We start from the raw sequence: 27,959 nt of genomic DNA, 5'->3' as shown, positions 1-27,959 counted from the left end.
TGGGAGCTGCAGGGAGGGGCTTCTGCTTTAGTTCCTTGGAGAGGGAGCAGCTGTTTGCTGCTGCCTCTATCCAAGGGGCAGCTCCCAGCTCACTGGCTTCAGCAGCTGCCATGCAGGGAGGAGGTCTGGTGGCACCATGTGTCACCAGCAAACCCTGGAAAAAATCTGGGGGGAATGACACCCCATGTGTCCCCTTCACTCATTCCCTCTGGCTTCTGCCCAGTGTGGTGGGAGGTCTCAGATTTTAATATATAAATTTTAATATATAATAGAAAATAAATTTGAAATTATGACCACCTAACTTTATTTTTTTTTAAATTGAAATGTATATTGATTTAAATCTGGTTCTCTTTTAAATCAGATAGTGATGATCAACCCTTTCACCTGAACTTTTTGTTGGCTGCTACCTCTCTATGGGACTCAGGCAGACAGTGTTCCATCTCTGAATTTGAAGCTGTAATTTCAAGGCAAACTAGTGGAATCTTTAGTCAAAATTAAAGAGGAACTTACAACTAATGACCTGTTAGTCTTGAAGAACCAGTACTGGACCTTAAGGATGCATTTCAGGTCCATATAGTATTTACTGGTTAATTTTTTATTATTTTTTTATTTTTTTTAAATTACAGGGTGACTTGGCTACTGATTAGGGGATATTTTCATCCCCTCCCCCCCTAAAATAAAATAATTTGGTATGATGTAGATTGTTTTGGTTATAACTAACAGTTTTGGATTATGGCAAGGGCTGTTAGATATAAGGGTTCATCATATTTCACTAGGAAATTTAGTTATTTTTGGAAAGAAGATCAAACTTTCCTATTTATCAGTTTGTTTGATCATCAGAGCCCCCTAGGATGGAATTTGAATTTAGTGCTGCTTGGGGAGGGCGGGGCGGAGAGAATCTTTTATTTGGGAACTTGGTGGTAATGGGCAGTGGTAAGGTTAATGTAGATATTGAAACTCTTACCCCAAATACTCCTGGGCGAGAGATTTTTTTTTTTGCTCTTTATAATATTATAACCACGAGGTCACTGGTATGGAATGTTCCCATAGACCAGAGGTCAGCAACCTGTCAGAAGTGGTGTGCTAAATCTTCATTTATTCACTCTGATTTAAGGTTTTGCATGCCAGTAATACATTTTAACATTTTAGGTCTCTTTCTGTAAGTCTATAATATATAACTAAATTGTTGTATGTAAAGTAAATAAGGTTTTTAAAATATTTAAGAAGCTTCATTTAAAATTAAATTAAAATGCAGGGCCCCCTGGACTGGTGGCCAGGATCCGGGCATTGTGAGTGCCACCGAAAATCAGCTCGCGTGCCGCCTTTGGCATGCGTGCCATAGGTTGCTACCCCTGCAATAGTCTTTAGCTGTTGTGCTGCTGGTCATTCTGGAGGTTAAAACTTGAATAAATCAAGAACTTCAAAGCTTCTGGTGAAGACTTTATGCTACCAGAAGTTTTATCCTGAATTATTTAACTAAGAAGGTTCTTTATGGCTCTCTGTCTTCTGACAATACAGTCAGTGTATTTGGAAGGGAGGTATATTGGCACTGAGAGGAGTAACTGTTTATGTACATGAAGTTTTGGCCATGTTGAAGACTTGGCACAGTATGTACTGTCTTGTAATTTTTTTTTTTTAAGAGGTAGTGGCTGTCTCCAGTCTTAGAAGCCATTAACCTCATTGGCTTAAAAATTAGTATATTTGTTATGTAGCCACAATATTTTGGTTATACAGGCTGTTACCCTGTTTGCCGGGGGCAAAAATAAGAAAAGAACTGTGTGAAATTAATTTTATTTAACTTAAGTTGATTCATTTCTTAATCTGTAACTTCATTTTTCACGCTTTTTTTAAAGTATGAATTGAGTGAGTTTAAGAGAAGGATTGACTGTGTTTTATCTCATTGTGGTTTTAAAACTTAACGCATTGTCAACATCATATTTCAAAATATACCAAGTAAATTCTCTTACGTCAAACTCTGAGTTCTCAAGCAGCACTTTTATTTCTTTGCTGATCTGTAAACTTCGATTTATCATGAATGGATTTTTTTTTTTTGTGTGTGTGGTAAAACTGATGTTTATTGACATTTACTATTTGAAAACCTAATTGTTACTATGGCTAGGCTTGGCAGATTTCAATTTTTGTGTGTGTAATTATGGTTATTCATTTTTATTTTTTTTTTAATTTTTAACTATTTTAACTTTTACTGTTGTGGGAAATTAGGAGTGTGTTGAGGTCAGGGTAGCATTTACAAATGGGCTGCAGGGAGACCCTAGTGCTGTCAATGCCTTCTGGGGACTCCCTCCATAGTCATGAGGCCCAAGATACCTAGTCAAAAGGTGTGGGGGAAGCTAGAGTCCTGGCCTGGTGGGCAGAGATACCAGGCCAATACTTCAAGGTGGAGGACAAGCACCTGATTGCAGGGGAGGCCACTGCACGGCCAGACAGTTCCTGCCTGGACACCACTCCCATGCTTCTGGCTGGTGGAGGAGTGAGCAGAGCCTTGATAGCGGAGTTGCAAAAGGTTCTGTTTATGACCATGGGGCAACTAACACCTGATCGCTGCAGACACAAGGTGCAAAGGGAGACTACACTCCTACTGACTGTTAGAGCTTGTCTTCACTACCAGGAGATAGATGCTGCTACAGTTGATGCAGTGGGTGTCGATTTAGTGGGTCTAGTGAAGACCCGCTAAATCGATGGCAGAATGCTCTCCAGTTGAGTTGGTACTCCAGCTCCCCGAGAAGAGTAAGGTAAGTCAACCAGAGGGCGTCTTCCATCACAGTGAAGACACTGGGGTAAGTCAGCTTGAGTTGTATCAACTCCAGTTACATTATTCACATAGTTGGAGTAACATAACTTAGGTCAATTTACTCTGGTAGTTGAAGACAGGCCTTTAGTGATGGATATTTTTTGTCTATTTTAGTGTGTCTGCTGAAATAGACATTTACTGACATCTATGGATTTAAATTAAATCCTGCTGAGCCTAACTATGCTATATACAGATTTATTTAAACAACTATATAGCTTAACTTACAGTTGATTCAAATTCCTGTTTTTTACATTTAATATGTTAGAAAAAGGTGAATGGTGCTTTTCTTATTTACTAGATCAACCTTTTTACTCCTGATTTGTAACAAGAATTATTTGGATGGAAATTGGAATTCAGTTTAAATTGCACAAACAGAATTTAAAATCTCTTTAATTAGTAAATAAAACCACCTTAAGGCTGGATACGTAAGAAGACTTTTGCATTTAAAGCTAAGTTTAATTTAACTAATTGTTTCTGATCACCATGTTCTTCAAGATTTTAGAACTAGAACATGTCATCCTCTTGCCGATAGTTTTTTTTTTTCATAGCCTGGAAGAGGAAAACAAATTTTTCTGCTGTTTCAGCTTCCAGCTGGTTTCTTAACTTTGAGCAGTCATTGAACTGTGTCAGCTGAATAAACTGTAATAAATAAAATATTGTGTCTGCACCTGCAGAAGAAGCTACTGCCATGAGAAGATGGTTTAAAACTTCCACAGACTGATTCCAGGTGCTTAGCCAGTGCCTTCCACCAATTCAGTGGTTAAAGTTCCTTTAAAACTTGGCAGTAAACTTGTATTGCTTAGTATATTTATATTTTAAATTAAACAGTTAACATATTAGAATAATTTAGGCATTAATGTAGGCTGTCCATTTCAAATTTAATTTTAAGTAGGTTTATTTTTTAAAAAAATATTTTTTAATAAATCTGATTTAAATAAAGTATTGTTTTTATCATTGAATTTTATCCACCCAACAGAACAGTTTCCTCTATAAAACCTCTGTTTTCACACATGCTTAATTCCGAGGCAGTCACCTTTTTGACTGAAATGTACTTAAAACATTTCCTTTCAGGTACAGACTAATAGAAAACTGAGCAATATACCTAATCACTCCTCAGTTATGAGCATACTTACACTTTGTACAATTAAAATTATGTGCATATAGCAGGGGTTCCCAAACTTGTTCTGCTGCTTGTGTAGGGAAAGCCCCTGTGGGCCGGGCTGGTTTGTTTACCTGTCATGTCTGCAGGTTCGGCTGATCGCGGATCCCCGTGGCCGCGGTTCGCTGCTCCAAGCAAATGGAAGCTGCTGAAAGCAGCGCAGGCCGAGGGACGTACTGTCCCGCCGCTTCCAGCAGCTCCCATTGTCCTGGAGCAGTGAACCGTGGCCACTGGGAGCCACGATTGTCTGAACCTGCAGATATGGCAGGTAAACAGACCGGCTCAGCCCACCCAGAGACTTTCCCTGCACAAGTGGTGGAACAAGTTTGGGAACCACTGGCATATAGGCTTAAACAAAACTGCTTAACTTTGAAAGTTGGCATGAATCAAGTCTTTGAGCACTAGTCCTTGGTTTGGTTTTAAGAATACTTGTTTTGACTTATAAGCCTTGAGCATTTGAAAACTGGAAGCAAACACAATTAAAAATAAATAAATCCTGACATGTACTGATATGCAGCTAGGTGCATGTTAGGTGCACATTTGTTGCTTAAATTAAGTACAAGTTCTGCCAGCAAAACTAACAAGCTGATTATCTCTGGACTCCTAAATTATATCTACACAGAGATTTAAATAAAAAACCTCTTAGTTTGTCTGGGTCAGCTGACTCAGGCTCAGGGCTAAACAAAAATTGGTGTGTAGATGTTCAGGCTTGAGGGTCCCAGATCTCTGGCTCCAGCCCAAGCCTGAATGTCTACACAGCAATTTTTAAAGCCTTGCAAGCCCGAGCCAGCTGACTCGGGCCAGCCGTGGCTGTGCCATGGGTCTTTTAGCCCTGAGCAGACATACTCGGAGTAGTCTTCTCTTAAAACCTAACACCTGCCCTCCCCAAACAAAAGCTCAAAGAAATGCACCTTGCATTAATACATAGAAATTTCCTCACTTGAATGCTTGATTTGCCACAAAATACTGAATGGTGGTATTTTCAAAGTCAATGGAACTTACTCTTTTAACCCTCTTGAGTCTTCTGAATGGTCATTCCTATAATGTTAATTTGACTATGTTTTCCATGTGTTTTCTATTCGTCTTCCTCTTGTTAAATGTGAACTGTAACTTACTCTGGGTTATTCATTCTGGCACACTGCATATTTTGTATATTTTATATTGTGAATTGCCATTTCCAGAGCAATTTTGAATTTCCCATCTTGAAGGCTTTAAAATGAAGCATTCAATTGTTTCATTGATGTTATCTTACTCTTGTAATGGGGGCGGGGGTGAAGTGGTTGGTGCTACAGTGTAAAATGAACCTGCCACAACAGGGTTTCAGTTGGGCACTGAGGCAGGTCAGTCTGTGTACAAAACAGTAAAGTGCAGCTTCCTTTCAGCCGCAGTGTTCAAACGTAGCGAAGAGTGCCTCTTGTATCTCCAGCTCTCCGTAGTCTAGGACAGAGCTGCCTGCAGGTCAGAGTAAAGGCATGAAACATGTTAGACCTGGTTGCAGCCTCCCAGCTTTTTCTTCCCTGCAGGATTTATAGTCTTCTACCTAGCCATGCCACTCTGTGGAATGAGGTGTTTGTTTGCCAATTAGTAAGGCAGCCAGAGCTGCTTCTGACAAGCTTGACTGCTGGTAGCTGTAGGTCTTCTGTCTCAGACAGGGTTTTAACCTCCTGTTTGCCAGGTAATATGCATGTTAAATTCCCAGTCTCATTCTAAAAGCATTCAAAGATCCTGCTATTTGATAACATCATTAGACATGTGGTGTGTATGAGATGGCATTCAGCAGGAGAGAACTGATGATGGTTTGAGATCTGTCCAGTTGAGATCTCTATAAGAATTGGTGCTCAGGCTAATGCTCCCCTGCCTTAAAAGTGCAGGGGTTATTGGAGGGGAAGTTCTGAGAAACCTTCTCAACTTAGGAGCTTGCATGTGGGCATGTGCACACACCTATGAGGTCTGATCCATCTGAGCCTGGATTTGTTAACTTTCCAGGCACACTGAAGCATTTAATTTTTAGCATTGAGGAGGGCATACCTGAGGTTATTACGAGTAGATACAAACAGCTCACTGGATGTATTTATATTTTTATAATATTGTAAAGTGCACAGACCTTGAAGTGTTTAGTAAAGTGAAATTTTCAGGAATTAAGTAACTTCTCTGTGTTGCATAATACATCCCTCTCCTGACCCCCATCACTAAGGTTTTTCCCAAACTTTCGTGCCAGTAGTGTAGGAGGGTTTGACATCTTTCAGTGTGAAGAAATTGACAGTCTTCACTGATAACAGTGAACAGAATAGATACTATATGTAAGACACTATTGGGTTTCTAGACTGTTCACAACACATAAGCAGAGGTTTCTAGCTGAAGAACTTTAACACCATTGCTGTTTAGAGAGACAAATTGGAACTGTGTAATGGCTTTTGCAGATGTATGTTAATGTTGTGCTGTATGTTACAAATGGTGACTGGTTTTAATTTTTATTACCTTGTTTTTATGTTGTGATCATATTGAAAAGTGAAAAAATAACAGCATTATTAAAAATGAAACTCAGCTCCACTTCACTGCATCCATCAGAACAGCTGAAATCTTATCGTTTTCTGACTGGGAAATGTAATTTAATTTTTTCATATTTTTTTAAGATGTGCTTACCAAACTTCTCATCTAAGAGTTTTTCCAAAGCTGTGCCCTGCACAATCCTGCGTGCTCCCAATCTTTTAAATTGTGCCATGGAAGTATTTCCACATAATTCTGCAACCAGTATTAGAGAAGAGGGAGTAGATCAAATATCTGATTTAAAACTAGCTTTCTGTTGCCATGTCAAAACATGTTTGTTATACCTCCATCGGGTTACTGACACATGTTAGCTAGCGGACCATTTTGACATTGAATAGAAGATTTCAGATGCTTGTATATAAAAGTTGACACTTCTACCGATCTAGTCCGTGAAATGCAATAGGAAGCTGACCTACTTCTTCTATTTCCCTTCCCACCCCCAACTCTGGTTTGTTAAGGAACAGGCATTAAGATATCTATCCTCTTTTTTTGTGGGGGAGGACAGGGTAAGCAAGTTCTTGGAATTCAATAAATATAAGCAAACCATTGTTGCAGATAAATTGAGGCAAAAAAAGTTATGAAGCATATTTATATTTATTTTTTTACCGAGAAGATAAAAACTTTCTTGGTGACCTTAATGAAAGTAGAAATAAAATCTACCCTGCTATGAGAAAACTCCAGTAGATAGTTATCCTCAGAATAGTTGTGACTTTTGTAAAGGTCATCAAAAGGGCTTCCATACTTGATTTGCACTGTGTTCCCCCTCCGTCCCCCCGGCCCCAATTTTTTAAAAATTTTGGCAGTTTAAATGCTTGGAAACTTAAACATAGCAGTACACACCCAATTATTTGAGTCCTGTACCCCTCTCTTCCATATTAAGTACCTTACTATGCTCTCTTCATGATCCAATAAAAATTCATAACTAGCTGCAAAAACTGATGCATTAACACAATCACAGGATGTGAAACTTTTTTGCTATGGTATGTGTTTGATTGACCTACTCCACCTGGCAGAAGGGTTATATTAGTACAGACTTTAGTGACTGCTTGCAGTAGACTGAGATGCAATGGTAAGAAGGACCTAGATAAAACACAAGAATTTCTTAGGAAAGTCTGTAGTGGCCAGAGATCATCCCCTGAACCATGATTAAGGTTACAATTTAGTCATGGATCTTTTTACTAAAAAGTATCCTGTCCAGGACTTATACTATAAATATCTCTGACTAAATCTTGGGGGCGGGCGGGGGGTGGGGCAAGGGGCCCCCGCTGAGCAGCGGCCGGTGCGAATGGCCCTGGGAATGCTCCAGCAGCAGCCGGTGTGGCTGGCTGTGGGGCTGCCCGAGAGGCAGCAGGTCGAGCTGTCCCTCACCACACCCCACTCACTGTGGATGTCCTTGGTCAGTGAGGACCAAGGGTTCAGAGGTGCATCTATGTGAGTTCAGATCCCACCCAGGGAAGAAGGCACCTTGCTTGCTTCACTCTCTGTGCACTTTCTCTGGCCAGCTGCTCCACCGGCTGGCCACTCACTTGCTGTTCCTGCTGGTTGCCTTCTGCTGTCACCTGACTCTGTGACTTCTGCAAGTCAATCTCTTAAGATTCCACCCAGCTCTTAGTGATTGTCAGCTCTTGGGGGAACCTGAAGCAGGCTGGGCAGAAATGCTGTCCCACCCCACAAGTGATTTCAGCTCTAGTAAGCACTTAACAAAAGACTCAAAAGATAGAGCTAAATGGCTAGGCTCCATTAGAACAGTGGGGAGGAACAGGTTAAACCAGATCAGGGACCCTTAGGCAACATCCACACCTTCTTGCTGAGACACCTGTCCCCACCCCTCTTACTTTCACATGCATTTGAGCCCCTGGCTTAGCAAGGTCTTTTCAGCTGAGGGTGACCTCCTCAATCAGGACAGGATAAGCACCATTATGCTCTCCTTTAGTCATACAATAAAGACAATAACATTGATAACATTTCACTACCCCTGCATTCAGTACTGAAGTGATTTGTAATGCAACACCAGTCAAAGTTGATCACTTTGAGCAACATAGTTCTATCTGCTGAATACCTAGGCAGAGTAGGTGTGTTCATGTAAATACAGCTTGCTCCTGAAGTCTCTCCACCTCCCAGATAGCTGTCAGAGGAGAACTCACTCAGACCCTGCTTACACTAAAAAAAATCAATTGAGTCTCAAACTGGCCCTATAAGGCCCTCATGTAACTGCGGTAAGAACCTAAGACATCTCCCCTCTGTTTGTTTTATAGCAGCTATGGTTGACTAGGAGAGTATGTGAGTTGGGAAATTTGTTGGTTTAAAGAACCCGATCTTCAGAGATTATTTTTGGTACGAAGTATCACTTTCAAGTAAAGCAGAGAGTTCCTCTTAAAACAGGGGTCATCAACCAGTAGATCACAGTCGACTGGTCAAATGTGGAACCTCTGACAGTCAATCTCAGTCTAGGGTTGCCAGTCTTCCTGTAGCTAAACCGGGAGATTGGCTGCTAACAGTCTTGTGGAACATTGGGGCTAAGGCAAGTTCCCTGCCTGCCCTGGCTCCACGCCACTCCCAGAAGCGGCTGGCACATTCCTGCGGCCCCTGCAGGGGGAGACAGTTCTCCGCGTTCTGCCCTCGTTTGCAGGCACCACCCCTGCAGCTCCTGTTGACAGGGAATGGGGATATATGGCCATCGGGAGCTATGGGGCTGGTGCCTGCAGATGGGCAGCACGTGATGCCACCTGTCCCCACACCCAGAAGCCGCTTCCAGACATGCCGGCCGCTTCTGAGAGCGGTGCAGGGCCAAGGCAGGCTGAGAGTCTGCCTTAGCCCTGCTGCCTGGGAGCCACCTCAGGTAAGTGGCACCTGCACCTCAAACCCCTCCTGTACCCAGCCCTGAACTCCCCCCACGTACGCAAACTCCTTCCCAAAGCCCACATCCCCTCATGCATGCCAACCCCCATCTCAGCCCCTTTCCAGAGCCTGCATCCTGCACCCCAACCCGCTGCCCGAGCCCTGAGTCCGCGTCCAGAGCCTGCACCCCAATCCTCTTCCCCAGTTTCAGCTTGGAGCCTCTCTCTCACTCCGAACCCTTCAGCCCCAGCCCAGAGCCCGCACCCCAACCCCCTGCCCCAGCCTGCTGAAAGTGAGTGAGGGTGGGGGAGAGTGAGCAATGGAGGGAGAGGGGATGGAGTGAGGGGAATGGGGCCTTGGAGAAGGGGTGGGGCAAGGTGTTTAGGTTTGTATGATTACTGTTATTTCTACATTTTCTTTGAGATGGATCCTGGGTTGCACTTAAATTCAAAAAGTGATCCTGTGCTTAGAAAGGTTGGAGATCCCTGCTCTTAAAACAACCAATTCTTTGTTTTTGCATTTGTTTGTCATTGTATCACCAATATTGCAACAGTGATTCATTATTTTTTGGACTTTGAGAGTGGGGAGGGAACTTGCTGCTTCATAAGTTTCAATTTCAGCCTCTTCCTCCTTTCTTCAGTCACTTTAGGTACCCCTCTGTTTCTTCCTATATTTACCTTTCTACTCTCCTGGTTACCCAAGGTTGGAGAGGTGCTTGAGGCAAATCATGTGAAGGCTTTTTCAAGCAGCTTAGCCATACAGGCCAAAATTTTCTAAGTAAAGTACCTAAATAAAAGTGGACTGATACACATTGCCCACCCCGTGCCCCCCATCCCCGCACAAAAAAGGCTTGAGTCCTGGACTGTTACTTTCAGGTTTCTGCCATATGAATGCAATCAAGGTTTTAGTTGTAACTTAATTTTTATACAATTGGGATACTGCCGAGGATAGTCATATAACTCCCATATAGTGCTTTATTTTTTAAAAAATCACACTGGATAAAGTAGGGAGCGTGCTAATGCCTTTCCTCATTTCTTGACTAGAAATTCACAAACTAAATTAAAAATTTAGTAAAATTATGCAAGGACTAATTTTTTAATCTGTATGGGGGAACAAAATCTGTGGTCACCTGTGTTGTCTTTTATGGAAAAACTAAAGATGAATGTAGTTAAGTAGGGAATTTTTATTTTGTCTTGAATACTGAGCATTGTCATTCTTTGTAGTGTCCCCAATTCAGGCAAATCCTTGGGAAGTAATTGCGCACCACCAATCTAAGAAGAGGTTAGCCCATTTTTCATATCGCAGATCTTACTGTATGTGGTTCTTACTACTGGATTTTTGAGTGCCTCCATATCAAACACTTTGCTTTGTTTTGGTGTCATTATACTTTTCAGCTATTACTTGTCAACACATTCACTGGGGAGCATAGTTGAGCCATACTATTTCATTCTGGCCTTGCCAACCCTAAAATGATTTTCTGTGGTGTAGTTAAGCATTTTACTCCACTTGGCATACTTTTGTATTGAACCATTTGAAAAAAGTACAATTTTTTTTTTTTAGAAGATTAATTTTGCTGATGCAACAAAGCCATAACAAGCTGTCACTTGTAACCTGGTCCATGTTTAGTGTAAATATAGATACGTTTTTAGGATTGACTTATGAGAAGTTGCTTTCCCAAAGTTTGAAATAGTTGTCATGTGACTAAGAAATACAAGAGCTAAAACAATGCCTTTTTTCAATATGCACCGTTCTCTAATAAACCTATTTTGGGATTACATTGAGGTAAGTTATTTTGGCTTTTGTGGACATGATACAGTATATGACCTTAGTACTATCAGTTCAAATTTTACTTCTCATCTCAACTAAATTGAGTCAGATAAACTTATTCCTCTCTGACAGACAATGAGATAAACAAACTTAGCAGAGAATTTTCATAGTAGTAGGAAATCCTATATCAAAATTCCAGTTGGTGCAGCAACTAATTACAGAAAAGGATTGTGAGAGAACTCAATCCATAAGAATAAGGACATGATCTGGTAGGACTCCTAACAGGTAGTAAAGACAAAAGTTAACATTTGGGTGGTGTTGAACTAATGGCTGTCCTAAACTTCACTAATGCTGTGCAGAGTTTTCACCTCTCCAGGCGCTGTTATCACTCAGTGCAACTGCATGTGAAGCCCCACACCCAGCTACAGGGCTGGCTTTAGCAAGTGTTCGGCCCAATTCGTACTCACCCAGCGGTGCTCCGGGTCTTTGGCAGTACTTTGGCAGCGGGTCCTTCACTTGCTCCGGGTCTTCAGCGGCACTCAAGGACCCACTGCCAAAATGCCGCTGAAGACCCAGAGCGAGTGAAGGGCCTGCTGCTGAAATGCAACTGAAGACCCCTCGGAGTGCCGTCGGATGAGTAAAAATTAAAAAGGCGCCAGCGTGGGACCCTCTTAGGTGCCGGCGCGGGGCCCAATTCCAGGGAATCAGGCAAATTGGCTTAAAGCTGGCCCTGCCCAGCTATATTGTATGACTGCTCCCAGAGCCACTCATGATTCACACTAGGCAAGGTACCAGCCAAATCCCTGCCAGCACTGTACCTCAGGAATATACTGTCTTCCACTGCTCAAGATAGGCAATGTAAATCTATTAACTGGTTCAGCACTTCATCAATGGAAAATAGATATACACCAGCTTTTTTGCAAACCTGAGCAGTTTTGCCACACACTTCATACAAACTCACTGTAAAGATAAACAGTTAAACAAATTTATTGACTATAAGAGATTTTAAGTGATTATAAGTGACAGGCAAAAAGTCAGAGTTAGTTACCAAAATAAAATAAAATATAAGTACGCAGTCTAAACTCTCAACCCTATTAAACTGGGCAACATCTAGATTAAGCAGTTTTTCTCACCCCACTGCATATTGCAGTCCTTAGTATACAGGTTTTGTTCCTTAAACCTGGACCAATTTCTTCTGTTGGAGTCTTCAGTCTTCTTCTGAGAGTCTTGGTTGCTTGCAGCGTAGGTGGGGGCAGGAGAAAGGCAAATCATGGGCCTTCTGTGTTCTATTTTATACCCTTAGTCCATGTGCTTAGAGAATACAAGTCCAGGCATGTCTCATGGGCATTGCTGAGTCCCAAGGCAAGCTTGATCAATTCCCATAGTGTGGTCTCATGCAGGTGAGTCATTGTATTGTAGCTCCCTTGCTGGACAATGGCAGGCGATGGGTTGTTTTGACACCCTGCCCGGGCGCTGGTTACTTTGGTACTTCTGGGGAGTTACTATCTGGCTGATTCTCCAACTTACAGCATGTTTTAGTGACAACCATACAACACAATTCTCATAATTTCATATGTATTAATGATGTACATATATGGATAGAAAAATAACTTTCAGCAGATCATAACTTTTCCCCGATACCTCACATGGCCTGCTTTATATGCAAGATCACAATTATATATAAATGAGAAATATGGAGGTTACAGGGCGCTCCCCCAAGGTATAGAATGTCACACACTTACATCTGTATGCACTTGTGCAAAGTGGGAGTAAAACATGACATTGCAGTGAAACATTATGATACTAGCATTTTACACTCACTGTGTGCTCATTTTACACAGGTGTAAATGACTACACATAACAGGTAGTGGAAACTCAAGAACATGTAGTAGAAATAGTTCTCTTGCTTATCTATTTTATAGAAGATATTTGAGGGTTGTTTAAAAACTGTACTGCGCTGCAGTGAAGATCACTGATAGCAAATACATTCCAGAAGATTAGCAAATTCTGGCAAATTGTAGGGTGGTGTTTTACAGCCATGGAAAACAAAACAAAACAAAAACTACTGGCAATGTTAACTTTTTATGGAGGTGGCTTTTGAGCTGCTGCAGAAGTAATCCATGTTTTGTCAATGTAGTGCCAGCCCAAGAAACCCTGGAAACAGAAAATCTGTTGAACTTTAAAATTAAGCATCCAAAATTATTTGAATCAGGCTTTAAATACTATTTGAAGAATAATTTGAGCCTTCTTCCAATATGGGACATAAAACTTTAACTCTGAGAAGTGCACGAGTTCCAGAAACTCTCTTCCATTAGCTAAGATGGGTTAGCAAAGTAGCCATTCTGCATGGTGATCTCAGAAAGGCTTGCATACAGGCCTACATCAAAGCAGCTAATAGTGTTAACAAATTATAGGAAGTGAGTTGCTGCTTCACCTTCTGGAGCAGGTTTGAAGAACAAAAGGGAGACAGGTAAGGTTTAAATAAAAATATTGTTAAATCCAAAGCTTCAAGATAAGATGCCATGCATTTTTTTAGGTTTTAATGAATTAAAACTGTGTGTAATTAGCCTCTCTGCCAAATGTATCAGTAGAGCAAATGTTTTAGGTAACATAGGACTTTCATTTGTGTAAGGCAGATATGCATTCCCTCTAAAAATCATAAAAACCTGTTTAGCACTTTCTGTATAGTTTTATATTTAAACAGGTTTTCTGCCTCCCAGTTTAATCAAGGAGGGGTTGTTTTGGGAGAAGGCTGTGTTGGAAAAATCTTTGATGTTCACTGGTGGCCTGACTTTGAGATGTGCTGAGCAACCTCAGTTCCCACTCAAGTAAATGGGAAGTGAAAATGCTTAGAGCTTTTGAAAATCAGGTCTTTTTAATCACTCTGGTCTTGTTCAGTAGCTTCATCTATGAATAGTCATATCTTTTTTTATTCCTTAACTGTTATGCCACATTCCTTATTCTGGTAAATGTGCCTTTTATTCATATAATTTCTTTGTAATTCAGTAATATTTCAAGCTCACTCATGCTACTACAGGCTGGGGATTTGGGGTAAGGAAGCAGTAGATTTATATATAATCATTCAATTGTTACTCCTGCCTTTTGCCGTTAAAATTCTAACTAGCAGCTGAGAGAATTGTGATTACTGTTCTCCTCCTGAAATCCTCTTACTGGTTCTTGGATACCTGAAATGAAACATACGCCATCATTTTGGAGAACCCACCCCTAAACTTTCATAGTATAGTGTGACCTCATCTTAAGTAGATTTTTCTAGTGGCTAACCTTCCTTCCCATATTTTAAGTGCATGGGTCACCACCCCCTCTGCTTTACAATGAATAACACCCCTGGGGTAGCTACAGCAGTTGCTTACCTGGAAGAGTAATAGTAGGAAAATATATATTTTTAGCTGCCTTTTGATGTGATGTAGCAGCTGGAGATAAGGAGAGCCAGCATCAAGTGATCAGCTAGCTCTTCAGGCCACCAAATGCTTCTGCTGACCAGAGCTTGGAAACCACTGCTTTTAGATGTGAGACCAAATATATAGCAACATTTTCCACAACGTCTATACAAATATGTCCATAGCTTCAGCAGCCTCAAGGATCCAGATGCTTCTCATCTTGATCTGTTTAAAAAGATCCATTTTGGGATCTTCTGCAAAATCCTGTCTCTCCGCAAGTATTAACAGACTTAAAGGAAAAGCCTTCAAGGTTTTTGTTTGGTATGATAAACTGTCTGAACATAAGCCATTGCATATATAAATTAAATATACTTTATTGTAAAGTCTCTTGATAGTCAGGTGTCAAATCTTAAATTTCTAGGTAAAGATATATATCTTAACTTACTAAAAATATCGTTTAACTGTCTTTCTTTTTATAGTAATCATGTTATCCGCAGCTTGTGAAAGGAGTCCAGAACATACATGGTGAGATACAGTCTCAAGACAGGACATAGTGGTTCATGTCTTTTCTGAGTAAGAATGGTGTCCATTATATTTAACACCACTTAGGCCTGGTCTATGCTTTGAGTTTATATCGAATTTAGCAGCGTTAAATTGCATTAACCCTCCACCCGTCCACACAATGAAGCCCTTTATATCGATATAGAAGGGCTCTTAATACCGATATCCGTACTCCTCCCCGACAAGGGAAGTAGCGCTGAAATCAGTATTACCATTTCGGATTAGGGTTAGTGTGGCCGCAATTTGATGGTATTGGCCTCTGGGAGCTATCCCACAGTGCACCATTGTGATAACTCTGGACAGCAATCTGAATTTGGATGCACTGGCCAGGTAGACAGGAAAAGCCCCGTGAACTTTTGAATTTCATTTCCTGTTTGCCCAGCATGGAGTGCCGATCAACACAGGTGACCGTGCAGTCCCAGAATCAAAAAAGAGCTGTAGAATGGACCGTACGTGAAATACTGAATCTGATCTCTGTATGGGGAGATGAATCTGTTCTATCACAACTCCGTTCCAATAGACGAAATGCCAAAGAACTTGAAAAAATCTCCAAGGCAATGATAGACAGAGGCCACAATAGGGACTCAACACAGTGCTGCGTGACGGAGCTGAGACAACTGTAACGGAAAGCCAGAGAATCAAATGGATGCTCATGGAGGGAGGGAGTGGGGACTGAGGACTCTAGCTATCCCACAGTTCCCAAACTCTCCGAAAACCATTTGCATTCGTGACTGAGCTTCCAAAGCCTGAAGGGTCAAAAACATTGTTGCAGGTGGTTCAGGGTATATGTTGTCAGCCACCCACCCCGTGAAGGAAAAGGGAAAAAAATCGTTTCTCACCTTTTTTCAATGTCATCGTATGTTTACTGGATGCTGCTGGCAGACGCGGTGCTGCAGTGTTATACAGCAGCATCCCCTTCCCTTCCCTTCCCTTCCTGATGGCAGATGGTGCAATATGACTGGTATCCGTCAACATCATCCCGTGACTGCTTCTGGCTGGCCTCGATGAGGTCAGCCGAGGGTGCCTGGGCAGAAATGGGAATGACTCCTGGTCATTCCCTTCTTTAAGCTTTGTCTAATGGAGATTCAGTCCTGCCTGGAATATCATAGCAGCTGGAGGCTGCCTTCCCCCCTCCCCCCCCTTTATCTCTGCTTGCAGAGGCAATAAAGTCAGTGTTTTTTCTTATTCATGCATTCTTTATTACTTCGTCACACAAATGGGGGGATAACTGCCACGGTAGCCCAGGAGGGGTAGAGGAGGAGGGAAGCAATGGGTGGAGTTGTTGCAGGGGCACCCCCTAGAATGGCATGCAGCTCATCATTTCTGCGGGATGTCTGGGGCTCTGACCCGGAACGACTGTTTGTCTCTCTGGTTCTTTAGTAGGCTTGCCTGATATTCTAGGTAGGACTGACTCTCCATTAGACAAAACTTAAAGAAGGGAATGACCGAGGCCAGCCAGGAGCACCCATGACAGCAGCAGACAGTACAATATGACTGGTAACTGTCTCTGCTAACTTGCAAAGGCAAGGGATGCTGCTGTGTAGCGCTGCAGTACCGTGTCTGTCAGCAGCATTCAGGAGACATACGGTGACCATGAAAAAAGGCTAAACAGGCTCCATGGTTGCTGTACTATGGCGTCTGCCAGGACAATCCAGGGAAAAGGGCATGAAATGATTGCTGTTGCTTTTACAGAGGGAGGATTGACTGACTACATTTACCCAGAATCACCCGCGACACTGTTTTTGCCCCATCAGGCACTGGGATCTCAACCCAGAATTCCAATGAGCGGGGAAGACTGCGGGAACTGTGGGATAGCTACCCACAGCGCAACACTCTGGAAATCGATGCTAGCCTCGGTACATGGACGCATACTGCCGAATTAATGTGCTTGGTGTGGCCGTGTGCACTCGACTTTATACAATCTGTTTCCAAAAACTGGTTTCTGTAAAATCAGAATAATCCTGTAGTGTGGACATACCCTTAGAAGCAACTAATCTCTGGACCTAATTCTCAGAGCATCAATTTAAAAGAGTACACTTTCTCCATGCCTGCAGTCACTTCAGGGATAGCTATAGGGGGCAACTTGCAGCCCACATACTGGTTACAAGAAATTTCAAACACATCAGACGTATCAATTTTAGTTTACATGACTTAACTAATAGCCTTACAGGAAATAGAAGAGGTCACTCTCTAGGTTTGTATCGTTTTGAATCCTGGACAACATCCCATATGGTATCTTCGTAAATCAACATGCTTAGAAAATGCAATTCTGAATGCATTGCACCCTCATAAACATTTATTTTGTATGCTTGGCCTGAAGTTAAGGTAAAAAGTCTTGGTGTTTTAAAGGCTTTCCAAAAAGGGACCTATTCCCTCCTCTTTGTGTTTATTCTGTTAAGCTTAAATAAGGGGAGAAGTTTTATAGGATCTTCTTTAGGTTAGGTTCCAAAGAGGATGGAGGTTGGCTGTTCTCAGTGGTAGCAGACGACAGAACAAGGAGCAATGGTCTCAAGTTGCAGTGGGGGAGTTCTAGGTTGGATATTAGGAAAAACTATCTCACTCAGAGAGTGGTGAAGCACTGGAATGGGTTACCTAGGGAGGTGCTGGAATTTCCATCCTTAGAGGTTTTTAAGGTCAGGCTTGACAAAGCCCTGGCTGGGATGATTTAGTTGAGGTTGGTTCTGCTTTGAGCCGGGGATTGGACTAGATGACCTCCTGAGGTCTCTTCCAACCCTAATATTCTATGATTCTTAATAAACTCTCTTTATTTTCCTAGCAGCTGCTAAAATTGTCATCTGTGTCCGTAATGATAAACAATAATGTCTCTCCTTTCTCAGTGATCTTTGTTTTCTCTCCTTTTTTTAATCTTATATGCTCTTTTACTACGTTGGATCTTTAGCACTGTGTAGTTGCCGAGCATTGTGGACCCAGTGTTCTAGATAGATTGTTGCAGCAATGTCAGGGAGCCTAATAAGTATTAACATTTTAGCTCTAATTTGATTTTTCCAGAATTTCAACTCAATGCTTATATTTTTCTTTTTATGAAGTTGTCTGAAGACTACTGGCTTGCTCTTTTTATTCCTTCTCAAGATGTTTTAGCAGAAGCTTCTGTTGCTTGGGGCTCCCACAGCAACCAGTAGGGTGCTCCGAGTTTGTTACTCTAGAACTGTGACACAAGGTTAAACTATACATTTGATCCCTGACTCAGTGTCTCTGTGAGCAACTCTTTCAAGTGAGAGGCCCACACCTGCACTTCTCTGAGGAGAATCCCTTGACTCATCCCATTCTTAAACTGGGTCTCCAGGCACAAACACCCCTGTTTACCAATCTTGTTACCTAGTGGGTCCAATTGGATTTGGCTCCTGCTAAAGACTTCCCTCAGGGAGCTGTGAACAGTATCAAAATGCAGTGGCAGAGAGTGGTTTGTTTGGTAAATTCCTATAGATTATTATTATTTTTTAATCAGAGAGAGAGAGAGAGATGTTAAAAAAACAAGCCTAAATACCCATTGTCTTAGCTAAGTTTAGCATTGTCCTCAAAACTTAAGTAGGCCCAGCTTAGCCTTTGTATAACAACTTCCCCTCCTTGCTCCCCAAATCCCCAATTCTCTTGTGGACCAATTTAGCCTTTCTCTGCAGACTTGGTGTCTGTGTCTCAAGGCTGCTATTTCTAGGACCTGGTCTACACTACACAGTTAGGTCACTGTAAAGCAGCTTATCTTGACCTAATTACATCCGAGTTTACGCTACAGTCTTGTCCCATCAATGTAAGTGCCCTACTACACAGACATCATAACTCCACATCCACAAGAGGCTTACGTCCGTGTAGTTGGGACCACACAGTGTCTGGGTGGACACAGTGTTACTTACATTGGCTGTTAGCTCTCTTGTCAATTTCACAGCACCAGTGGAGCCTTGAAATTGATAAGAAAGCAAGCCAGGAAGCAAGAGGCCAGCTGCCCCCTGCTCCCCTGGAGAGTTGGATGGCCTGAGTCGCTTCTGGTGGGGAGCAGTAGGCAGCCCAAGCCAAGGAGAGTAATGTGGACATGCACTACCTGTCAGTCGACCTAATATAGGTCAACTTAAGTTTTTAGTGTAGACATACCCTAACAATTCTCAAGTCTTTGTTCCCATTTTCTTCCACCTTGATTCCTCCTTTCCTTGGAGTTACCAGAGAGACTTGATACTTTGTATTATCTTTTGAATAAAGCCATTGTCTTTCTGCCCAGTGTGGCAGAAATTAACTCTTTGGTAGCAAACAATACAATAGCAATCAAACTAAATGAACATGTGATTCATTAAAATATTCCAGGCAGCTCCCATGTTCTTTGTGCCTTGATTCTAGGTTATCAAATTTGGCTTTTAAAGCAGCAACTGCAGTGTGAATGCTGCTAATATTTGTATTAGTTTTTAACAATGTTTTGGAAAATGGGTGGCTGTGTCCTCTTGCTCACTCTGCAGAGCTGGTTCTGTATAATGCTACAGGTAAAAACAGAAGTTCCATGGTCTTTCCCCTTGTTTTTGCTTTTGTTTTTTTAAATAATCACTGAGAAATGCTGGTTTATTTTAGGCATTTCATAGTTGAGGCTTTGCTTAAGAGTTAACTTCTAACTAACTATAAGTTTTTGTGAGTATCTTACTGCTTCTCCTGGGAATTGACTCTTGTCAGCTTTGTATTACTATCAAAACTTTGAATTTTGATGTCTGAGTTCTCATGTCTGTTAAATACAGCTCAAAATTTTCTGTACCATGGCCTGACTTTTCAGCTTAGTTTGTGAATCTAACTGTTTTTGCAGAGAGGGCCACTGCTTTTTCAGGGATGGAAAGTGTGTGTTTGCATGATTTCATAACTGCTCTGCTGGAGTCTACTCAGTGGCTTTATCCTTAATTTTTCATCATTTGTTTTGCTACAATTTCTTGGAAACTCTCTCAGGGAGACGGTTACCTAATATATGACACTTAAAATGAAGACTTGGAAACTTTAAATATATTGTAATTAAAAAATGTAAATAACAAACTTTAGGTTCGAATACACATTTAACTTCTGCAGTAGTGGCTTTATATAGTTCTTTCATGGTTTTCTATATGCATGTTTAAGTACCCATCAAATATAAATACCAAATGGAAAACTTACCATTATGTTTCCTCCATTAATGCTTTTGTGGGCTTTTGGCTATTTTGTGGCAAGGTGGGGGGTCTTTTTGTAAGGTGAGATGTTATTTATTATATATCTTTTTGGAAACAAGTCACTTGTGCTTGACTGCATTCTTTTCTATACTTGTTTCCTAATATGTGAATACTGCAACACATATAGCACCACAGAACTATGCAGGCACTATAATTTTCCTAACTTTCAGTTAACTGTATCTTCTCTATACCTCTAACTTACTCATTTGAATGTTTTTGTTCTATTAATTGAATAGGTATCTTATTTTTTAATTTTTATTTATCTTTTTGATTAAAATCTCTTCATCCCCTCTTTGAATTTAGGTAACATAATCCATGGATCAAGTGGGAAAGATGTGGAACAACTTCAAATACAGATGCCAGAATCTCTTCAGTCATGAAGGTGGAAACCGAAATGAAAACATAGATGTAGACTCCACTCAATGTTCATCTGTTAAAGACAGAAGTATCCATGTACCCGATTTGGATCTGCAGCAACCAAGCAGCCCTTTAAGAGAGAACATTGCCTTACAACTGGGTTTAAGTCCTTCGAAGAATTCAGTGAGGAGAAATCAGAATTGTGTCACTGACATCCCTCAGATTGTCGAAATAAGCATTGAGAAAGATAATGACTCGTGTGTGGCCACAGGAACGAGACTTGCACAAAGGGATTCCTACTCTCGGCATGCTCCTTGGGGTGGGAAGAAGAAACATACCTGTTCTACGAAAACCCAAAGCTCCTTGGATAACGATAAAAGATTTGGTCGAACACGAAGCGGCTTGCAAAGGCGGGAGCGAAGATACGGTGTGAGCTCTGTTCATGATATGGACAGCGTATCAAACAGGACTGTAGGTAGCCGTACTCTGCGACAGCGGCTTCACGATACCGTTGGGTTATGTTTTCCCATGAGAACTTACAGCAAACAGTCCAAACCTCTCTTTTCTAATAAAAGAAAGATTCATCTCTCTGAATTAATGCTTGAGAAATGTCCTTTCCCTGCTGGATCTGATCTTGCCCAAAAGTGGCATCTGATTAAGCAACATACAGCTCCTGTGAGCCCTCATTCAACTTTTTTTGATACATTTGATCCTTCCTTGATTTCTGCAGAAGATGAAGAAGACCGACTTAGAGAGAGACGTAGGCTTAGTATTGAAGAAGGGGTTGATCCCCCTCCTAATGCCCAAATACATACTTTTGAAGCTACAGCACAGGTTAATCCATTATATAAACTGGGACCAAAGTTAGCCCCGGGTATGACTGAGCTGACTGGGGACAATAGCGCAACACTACAGGGAAACTGTGATTCTGAAGAGGACACAACAACCCTCTGCTTGCAGTCACGCAGGCAAAAGCAACGTCAGGTGTCTGGAGAGAGCCATGGCCATATCAGCAGACAAGGGGCTTGGAAAGTACATACTCAGATTGATTACATACACTGCCTTGTGCCAGACTTACTTCAAATAACAGGTAACCCATGTTATTGGGGTGTGATGGACCGTTATGAGGCAGAGGCACTTCTGGAAGGCAAACCTGAAGGCACTTTTTTGCTCAGGGATTCTGCACAAGAGGATTACCTCTTCTCTGTGAGCTTCCGTCGTTACAACAGATCCCTCCATGCACGTATTGAGCAATGGAATCACAATTTTAGTTTTGATGCTCATGATCCCTGTGTATTTCACTCCTCCACTGTTACAGGACTTCTAGAACACTATAAAGACCCTAGTTCTTGCATGTTTTTTGAACCATTACTTACTGTATCTCTGAACAGGACTTTTCCTTTTAGTCTGCAGTATATCTGCCGGGCAGTAATCTGCAGGTGCACTACGTATGATGGAATTGATGGCCTCCCTTTACCATCAATGTTGCAAGACTTTCTAAAGGAATATCACTATAAACAAAAAGTCAGGGTGCGATGGTTAGAACGGGAACCTATTAAGACAAAGTGAACAGAATCTAGAGTCCCCAGTAGGCTTACTAGGCTATGCATATTTTTTTTTTGTGCATTAGTTTAACTCCACAAGCACATCAGCTTTTTTGCAATACTGTATTTAATCTTGATGTTTAGTATCATGTCAGATGCTGTCTGCTGTTACATAAATCAAGTTGTGATGCCTTTTGAAACAATAAGCAGAGACAAAGCGATGTGTTTTTCATTGTGGTATGTAAAAATCATTTGCTAACTTCTAAATGTTTTCCTTTTCCTTTTTTTGTAGCTGTAGTAATTGGGTGAAGCAACTATGGGGCATTCCATCTAATGCTAAAAAACAAAAGTTAATTTTGTATTGGTTGAACATTTTAATTGATTAGAGTAGTGTTAAAAATTTTCAACAAAATCTTTCTTCCTTTTGAAAAGTTTAATTATTCTTTTCAAACAAGTTTCCAAATGTTAATAAATAAAACATTTCAAAATGCAGTTTTTTAGCAGCATGGGAATCCTGTGTTCCGTTAAGAGTTTTTTGATGCTAAAAATCAATCACAGTTAGTGCACTAGGTTTCCTAAAGATGAGGGCTTGAATATGTCTGATAAGAAGTGGACTTCTATTTAAAACATTCATGTGTTTAAGTGATATTATTAGCAAGATTAATACTATCTTAGACAGACAGTTAAATACCTGCTATTTGAAATTTTTAAAAAATGAAAACTTGCTTACATTTCATCATTGCCATTAGTTAACCAGTCTGTAAACTTTGCTAAAAACTAAATGTAAAAATTTAGTGACCTGACAACTATCTGTCACAGTTGCAAATGATGGTGAGAAATGTTAATTTAAAACACTATTTAACATTGTTTATGCTGAAAGTGTTCATAGCTGAATTATAACTTAAAAACCGTTTCTTAAAAAAAAAGACTAATCTGCACTAAATAGCACGTTTCAAAGTACTATTATTTTTATTCGTAAATAACATTTTTCCATTTAGCACCTTTTTGTGATATTTAGAATATGTGCTGATAGCATTCGAACAAACTACTTGGAATTGAAATTCTAAGATTGATTCCATTATTTAATATTGGACGGAAGTTTCCAATATTAAATAAGTGAATCAAACTTATTTAATCAAATAGTTTCCAACTGTTCTGTCCTTGACATTTTTGCACTAAAATTGTGTTGGAATCTCCAGTCACCTTTTTAAATGTGTTTTTGTACCACTTAAGTGCTCCCTAGTTTCTTTATCAGCTGCTACAGTATGTTGTTACTTCTCTATGGCAGTGACTGTGAGAGTTAGGAAACCTTTTGGCTGCAAATACAAGAAAATTTATTCTTGTATGCAACACTAACCCTTCTATCCGTGTATTTTTCTGCTTGCTGTGCCTTGTTATGGCTTTTTTGTGCTAATAAAGTACAGTATGTTCAGTGTTATACTTGTATATCTGTTCTGTTTTATATTTGCATAGCTTCTCTTGTAGCAGTTAACTGCATTTTTTAATAGTCTTTACCTAGTACATATTGTAGTTGATGCACAAGTATGTGCAATTAAATATTGGTTCATCTTTGACTCTGTTAGGTGACTTTTCAGAATCCTAACAATGTTTCTATAGTCACTGCAAAATAATAGACTGGCTGCAGTTCAAGTATTTACAACATAAAAGATAAGTGATAGAAAAACAAGGTTTTTTTCAGAAGTATTATTGGTCCCCTGTAGTAGTTGCAGATGATGTCTCAGCCAATTATAGTTGATTACTAAATTAACTGAATATTTTGATATTGAGTGCTGCAAATTGACAGTACATCAGTATCACCGAGACCACTTTTTGATAAATGCACATATGTACAAAATGCCCCAACCATATTTTTACCAAAGAATGCTGTCAATGTCTTCATTTCTTCAGCAAAGTTAGGGTGGAGGATATGATTTCTGTTGCATCAAATATTTATCCCCAACTAAGATTAAACCAAAGTTTTTGAGAACTTCATCTGAACTTGTTTAAGTATTGTATGCAGTTATGTTGATGGAGCATAAAAATTGTGTACAAGTAAGTTCATTTGTTTTTGTGAATTGACAATGCACATGCAAATAGATAAGTAAATGATAAAACAGTTTTGTAATGACTGAAAGAATGCTACGTAAAATCATATTGAAAGGAGTTAATTTGAAATACCCAGGAAGTACTTTAACATGTGTTTATGCTTGTGGAAAACTGATCCCATTATGCATTTTTTGTAGTAGCTAATGTGCTTTCATATGTTAAACTTCAACTGTTAAAATGAAACTTTTGTTTTGAACATGTAAATACTTCTCACTAAGGTTATGTAAGCATGTGTACAAATGTGCTAAGTCACTTACGTTCTGAGTCGTGTGTATCAATGAATATGCAACTTTTGGTTTAAAATCTGCTCTGACTAGCTGCTTACATTAAACAAAAAATCACCAGCATGAAATTGCACCCAAGTGTACCTTCACTGTGTCTCTCTGTATTCCCTCATTTGGATTTATATTCCAGATGAGCTTACTTTATAGTTCTTGTAATAATAGAGTTCTAATGTTAAGTCCCATCCAAATTTTGTTCCAAAATAGGGACCTGGTCTTTGCTTTATATCTACTGCAGTCTCTACATGCTGTGAATTTTTAAAACTAACATTGGAAAACTTGTTCTTACGTTTGTGTAAACAGTTGTTAGCGCTATCTGCATGGAGACAATTTATTGTGCCCCTTCTCTCCCCTCCACCCCGCCACCCCCAATAAATCATATTAGAGTGAGGGGGTTTTTTAAGTACAGAATGGTTTATTTTATTGGAAATAAATGGCAGAGCTGTTTCCAAACCTGAAGTTTCTAAAACAATCTTCAAAATTAAACTTGATTTTAAGTGTTACAGTAGATTTAACAATTAACTATGCTCTGAAAAGAAGTCATGTTTCAAGTTTTTCAGTAACATTGAGTTGCTTTATTTTCATTACAAAGGGGCAAAACATTTGATGCATTGAATGCTACAAAATTAGGCTGACTTTGTAGCTGACAGGTTAAATTAAAACGTAAGGATAAAAGTGCCTGCTTGATCTTTAACTTTCTGGATTTTGTTTTTATAACTTTTTAAAGATGTGCACAATCTACTTCTGTAATATTAAAGAACATCTTTCTTTAGGTTAATAATATGCCCTGGCATAATTTCAGTCCTATTGGGCAGGTATGTATTTGGGCCTCGATTCTGTAAAAAGATCCTTGCCTCTGAGACTAGTTGAAGGATTCATCCATGGGGTTTGCTTCTTAGGATCTTGGCCATAGTTGGAAAAAGAACATGATAATGAAACATTAGTGAAAATCTTTGAACATTTAAGAAGAATTCAGAGTGTGTGTAAAATATATTTGTCACACTTTTTCAATTATGTAAATTGCAATACTTTTAATGAGATTAGCATGTCTAACATTTGAGAGATGGAAATTTTATAGTGAACACCACAATGGTTACATATATAGAATATATAACATTTCTTAGGAAAGATTGTTCCTCTCTGTTTAGAAACAATGTCTATTAAACAGAAATATATTAGCTGGCCTTCATGTTACACAATGTCAATGGATATGTCTACACTGCAACTAGACACCCACAGCTAGCCTGTGCCAGCCAGCTCACACTGCAGGGCTGTTTCACTGCCGTGTAGACTTCCAGGCTCAGATTGGAGCCAGGTCTTGCAGGGTCCTAGAGCACAGGCTGCAGCCTGAGCCGGGAAGTCCACACAACAGTGAAACAAACCTGCAGCCCATGCCTGAGTCAGTTGGGATCGGCCAGCTGTGGGTGTTCAGTGGCTGTGTAGACCTACCCAAAGTGGATAATTGCTTGCCGAATATCATTGCAATCCGAACTTACATGGCAAAAATAGTATTTAAACAATTTTAATTGTTCTGGTGCTTAGATTATGTATAACCTTCAGATTGACTTTCCATGAACTTCTGAAAATAGTCGTCTTGTAGAAAATATGGGACAAAGTGCTTCTATCAGAAGAAACTCTTTTTAGAATTTTATTTTTTTTTAAAAGATGACTTGCTTATCATGTTTTGAAATTAATGTGCTTTAAACTCCAGTCATGTATATTTGAAGTGTTCCTATTACATGTTACATGATAACAGGTAATGTTGCATATTTTTATTGTTTGCTGCATTAAGTTTTGAATTAAACATTTCAGTGTTTCCTCCCATTTTTAGCAAATAACTAACGTGTTTACTTGCCATCGTGTCATCTTTTTATTTAAATCAGTGGTCTCCAACCTTTTTACGCCCAAGATCACTTTTTGAATTTAAGGGCAACCTAGTATCTACCCTTCCCTGAGGCTCCAACACACTCACTCCATCACCCACCCTCACTCACTCTCACCGGGCTGGCGTAAGGGATTGGGGTTTTGGATGGGATGCTGGCTCTGGGCCGGAGTCGAAGGGTTTGCAGTATGGGAGGGGTTTGGGGTGCAGGAGGGAGTGAGGGGTGCAAACTCCAGGGAGTTTGGGTGCAGGAGGGGGCTCTGGGCTGGGGCAGAGTGTTGGGGTGCAGGAGGGGATACAGGGTGCTGGCTCAGGGGGTGGGGCTGGGTTGGGGGGGTGCTGGCTCTGGGAGGGGAGTCAGGGCTGGGGTTTGGGGTGCAAGAGGAGGTTTGAGGTGCTGGCTCTGGCTCCCTGCTTGTACCACGCTGGTCCCAGAAGGCACCAATGCACCCCTGCAGCTCCCATTGGCACAGCTCCTCGTTCCTGGCCAATGGGAGCTGCGGGGCAGGTCCTTGCAGGTAGGAGCAGAGCATGGAGGGAGACTCCTGTCTCCCCACCACCGGGGCCACATTGGCCATTTCTGGGAGTGACGTGGAGCCAAGGCAGACAGGGAGCATGTCTTAGTAGCAGCCCTGCTGTGCCGCCGGAGATCGCAATTGACTGGTTGGTGACCACTGTTTTTAAATAGTAATTGCCAGTATTTAATAACTTCCTAAAATTTTCTTGAAGTGCTGTAAGGTCCACCATTTGGTTCCACATAGCTAGGCGCTGTATTGCTAGTTGCTGTAATAGAGGCAAATGAAAGATCTAAATGGAGAACTCTTAATAGCGATTTAGACTATATAATGGATGAATAGTGTCAAAGAGCTTGCCAAGTAATATTCTTTGATTTCAGAAGTAGTTCATCTTTTAAAAGGCCCACTTGTTTAATCTTACCATCTGGTGAGAGGAGGAGTTCAAGATAGCACTAAACATCATCCTGATCTGCATGTACATACATCATTAAATCAATATTTTAACTGATTCTGCACCATTTGGGAACAAGCAAAGATTCTGAATGTAGCTTCATGAATCAAGATCTTCTTGGGTGCTTTAGCCTCCTTCATGATTCTTATTAAGGATTTGCAGAAAATTTGGGAGCCTTTATCTGAGATTAAACCTGCACAACGGGCACAATCCTGTAAGGTTCTGAGTAACTCCTAGATATACTGAGCACTTTACAAGGCTGAACCCCTAGCGAGCATGTTTAGCTTAGGGAAAAAGTACCAGGTTCCATTATTAGTAGATAACTGCAAATTATTTATAATTTCATCTATAAAGGCCATGCCTGCATATGCTTTAAGTCCACCACAAGACAGTGTCCCTTTTTAGAATCCAAAATTTTAGACAACTCAAATTTAAGTTTTGAAAGTATGTGCTTTCGTTTTGGCTTGGGTTTCTCATTTCTCTAATTCTTTTAAAGCAAACCACGTTTGGCACAGCTGATTGTGAAAATCAAAATGGATAATATATAAACCAATCAGA

At 40.6% G+C, this 27,959-nt stretch overlaps 1 protein-coding gene across 2 annotated transcripts in view; it reads left to right on the top strand.

Annotated features, from left to right (window-relative positions):
* The window catches only part of SOCS5 (suppressor of cytokine signaling 5), a 47,607-nt gene extending 21,230 nt beyond the window's left edge, over positions 1-26,377 (top strand). Inside the window, exons 2-3 of one of the 2 annotated variants that reach the window (XM_050951868.1) lie at positions 14,998-15,043; positions 20,569-26,377. In XM_050951868.1, coding sequence (XP_050807825.1) covers positions 20,581-22,191 — 1,611 coding nt within the window. In that variant the 5' untranslated portion in view covers positions 14,998-15,043; positions 20,569-20,580 and the 3' untranslated portion in view covers positions 22,192-26,377. The remainder of the gene's footprint in view (positions 1-14,997; positions 15,044-20,568) is intronic. The other variant, XM_050951867.1, reaches the window with a different exon arrangement.
* The last annotated feature ends 1,582 nt before the right edge of the window (positions 26,378-27,959 follow it).

The sequence above is a fragment of the Gopherus flavomarginatus genome, chromosome 4 (genome assembly GCF_025201925.1).
Source record: "Gopherus flavomarginatus isolate rGopFla2 chromosome 4, rGopFla2.mat.asm, whole genome shotgun sequence".
NCBI classification, from domain to species: Eukaryota; Metazoa; Chordata; order Testudines; family Testudinidae; genus Gopherus; species Gopherus flavomarginatus.
Note: the sequence above shows the minus strand (reverse complement) of the source record. Positions and strands in the feature narration are given on the sequence as shown.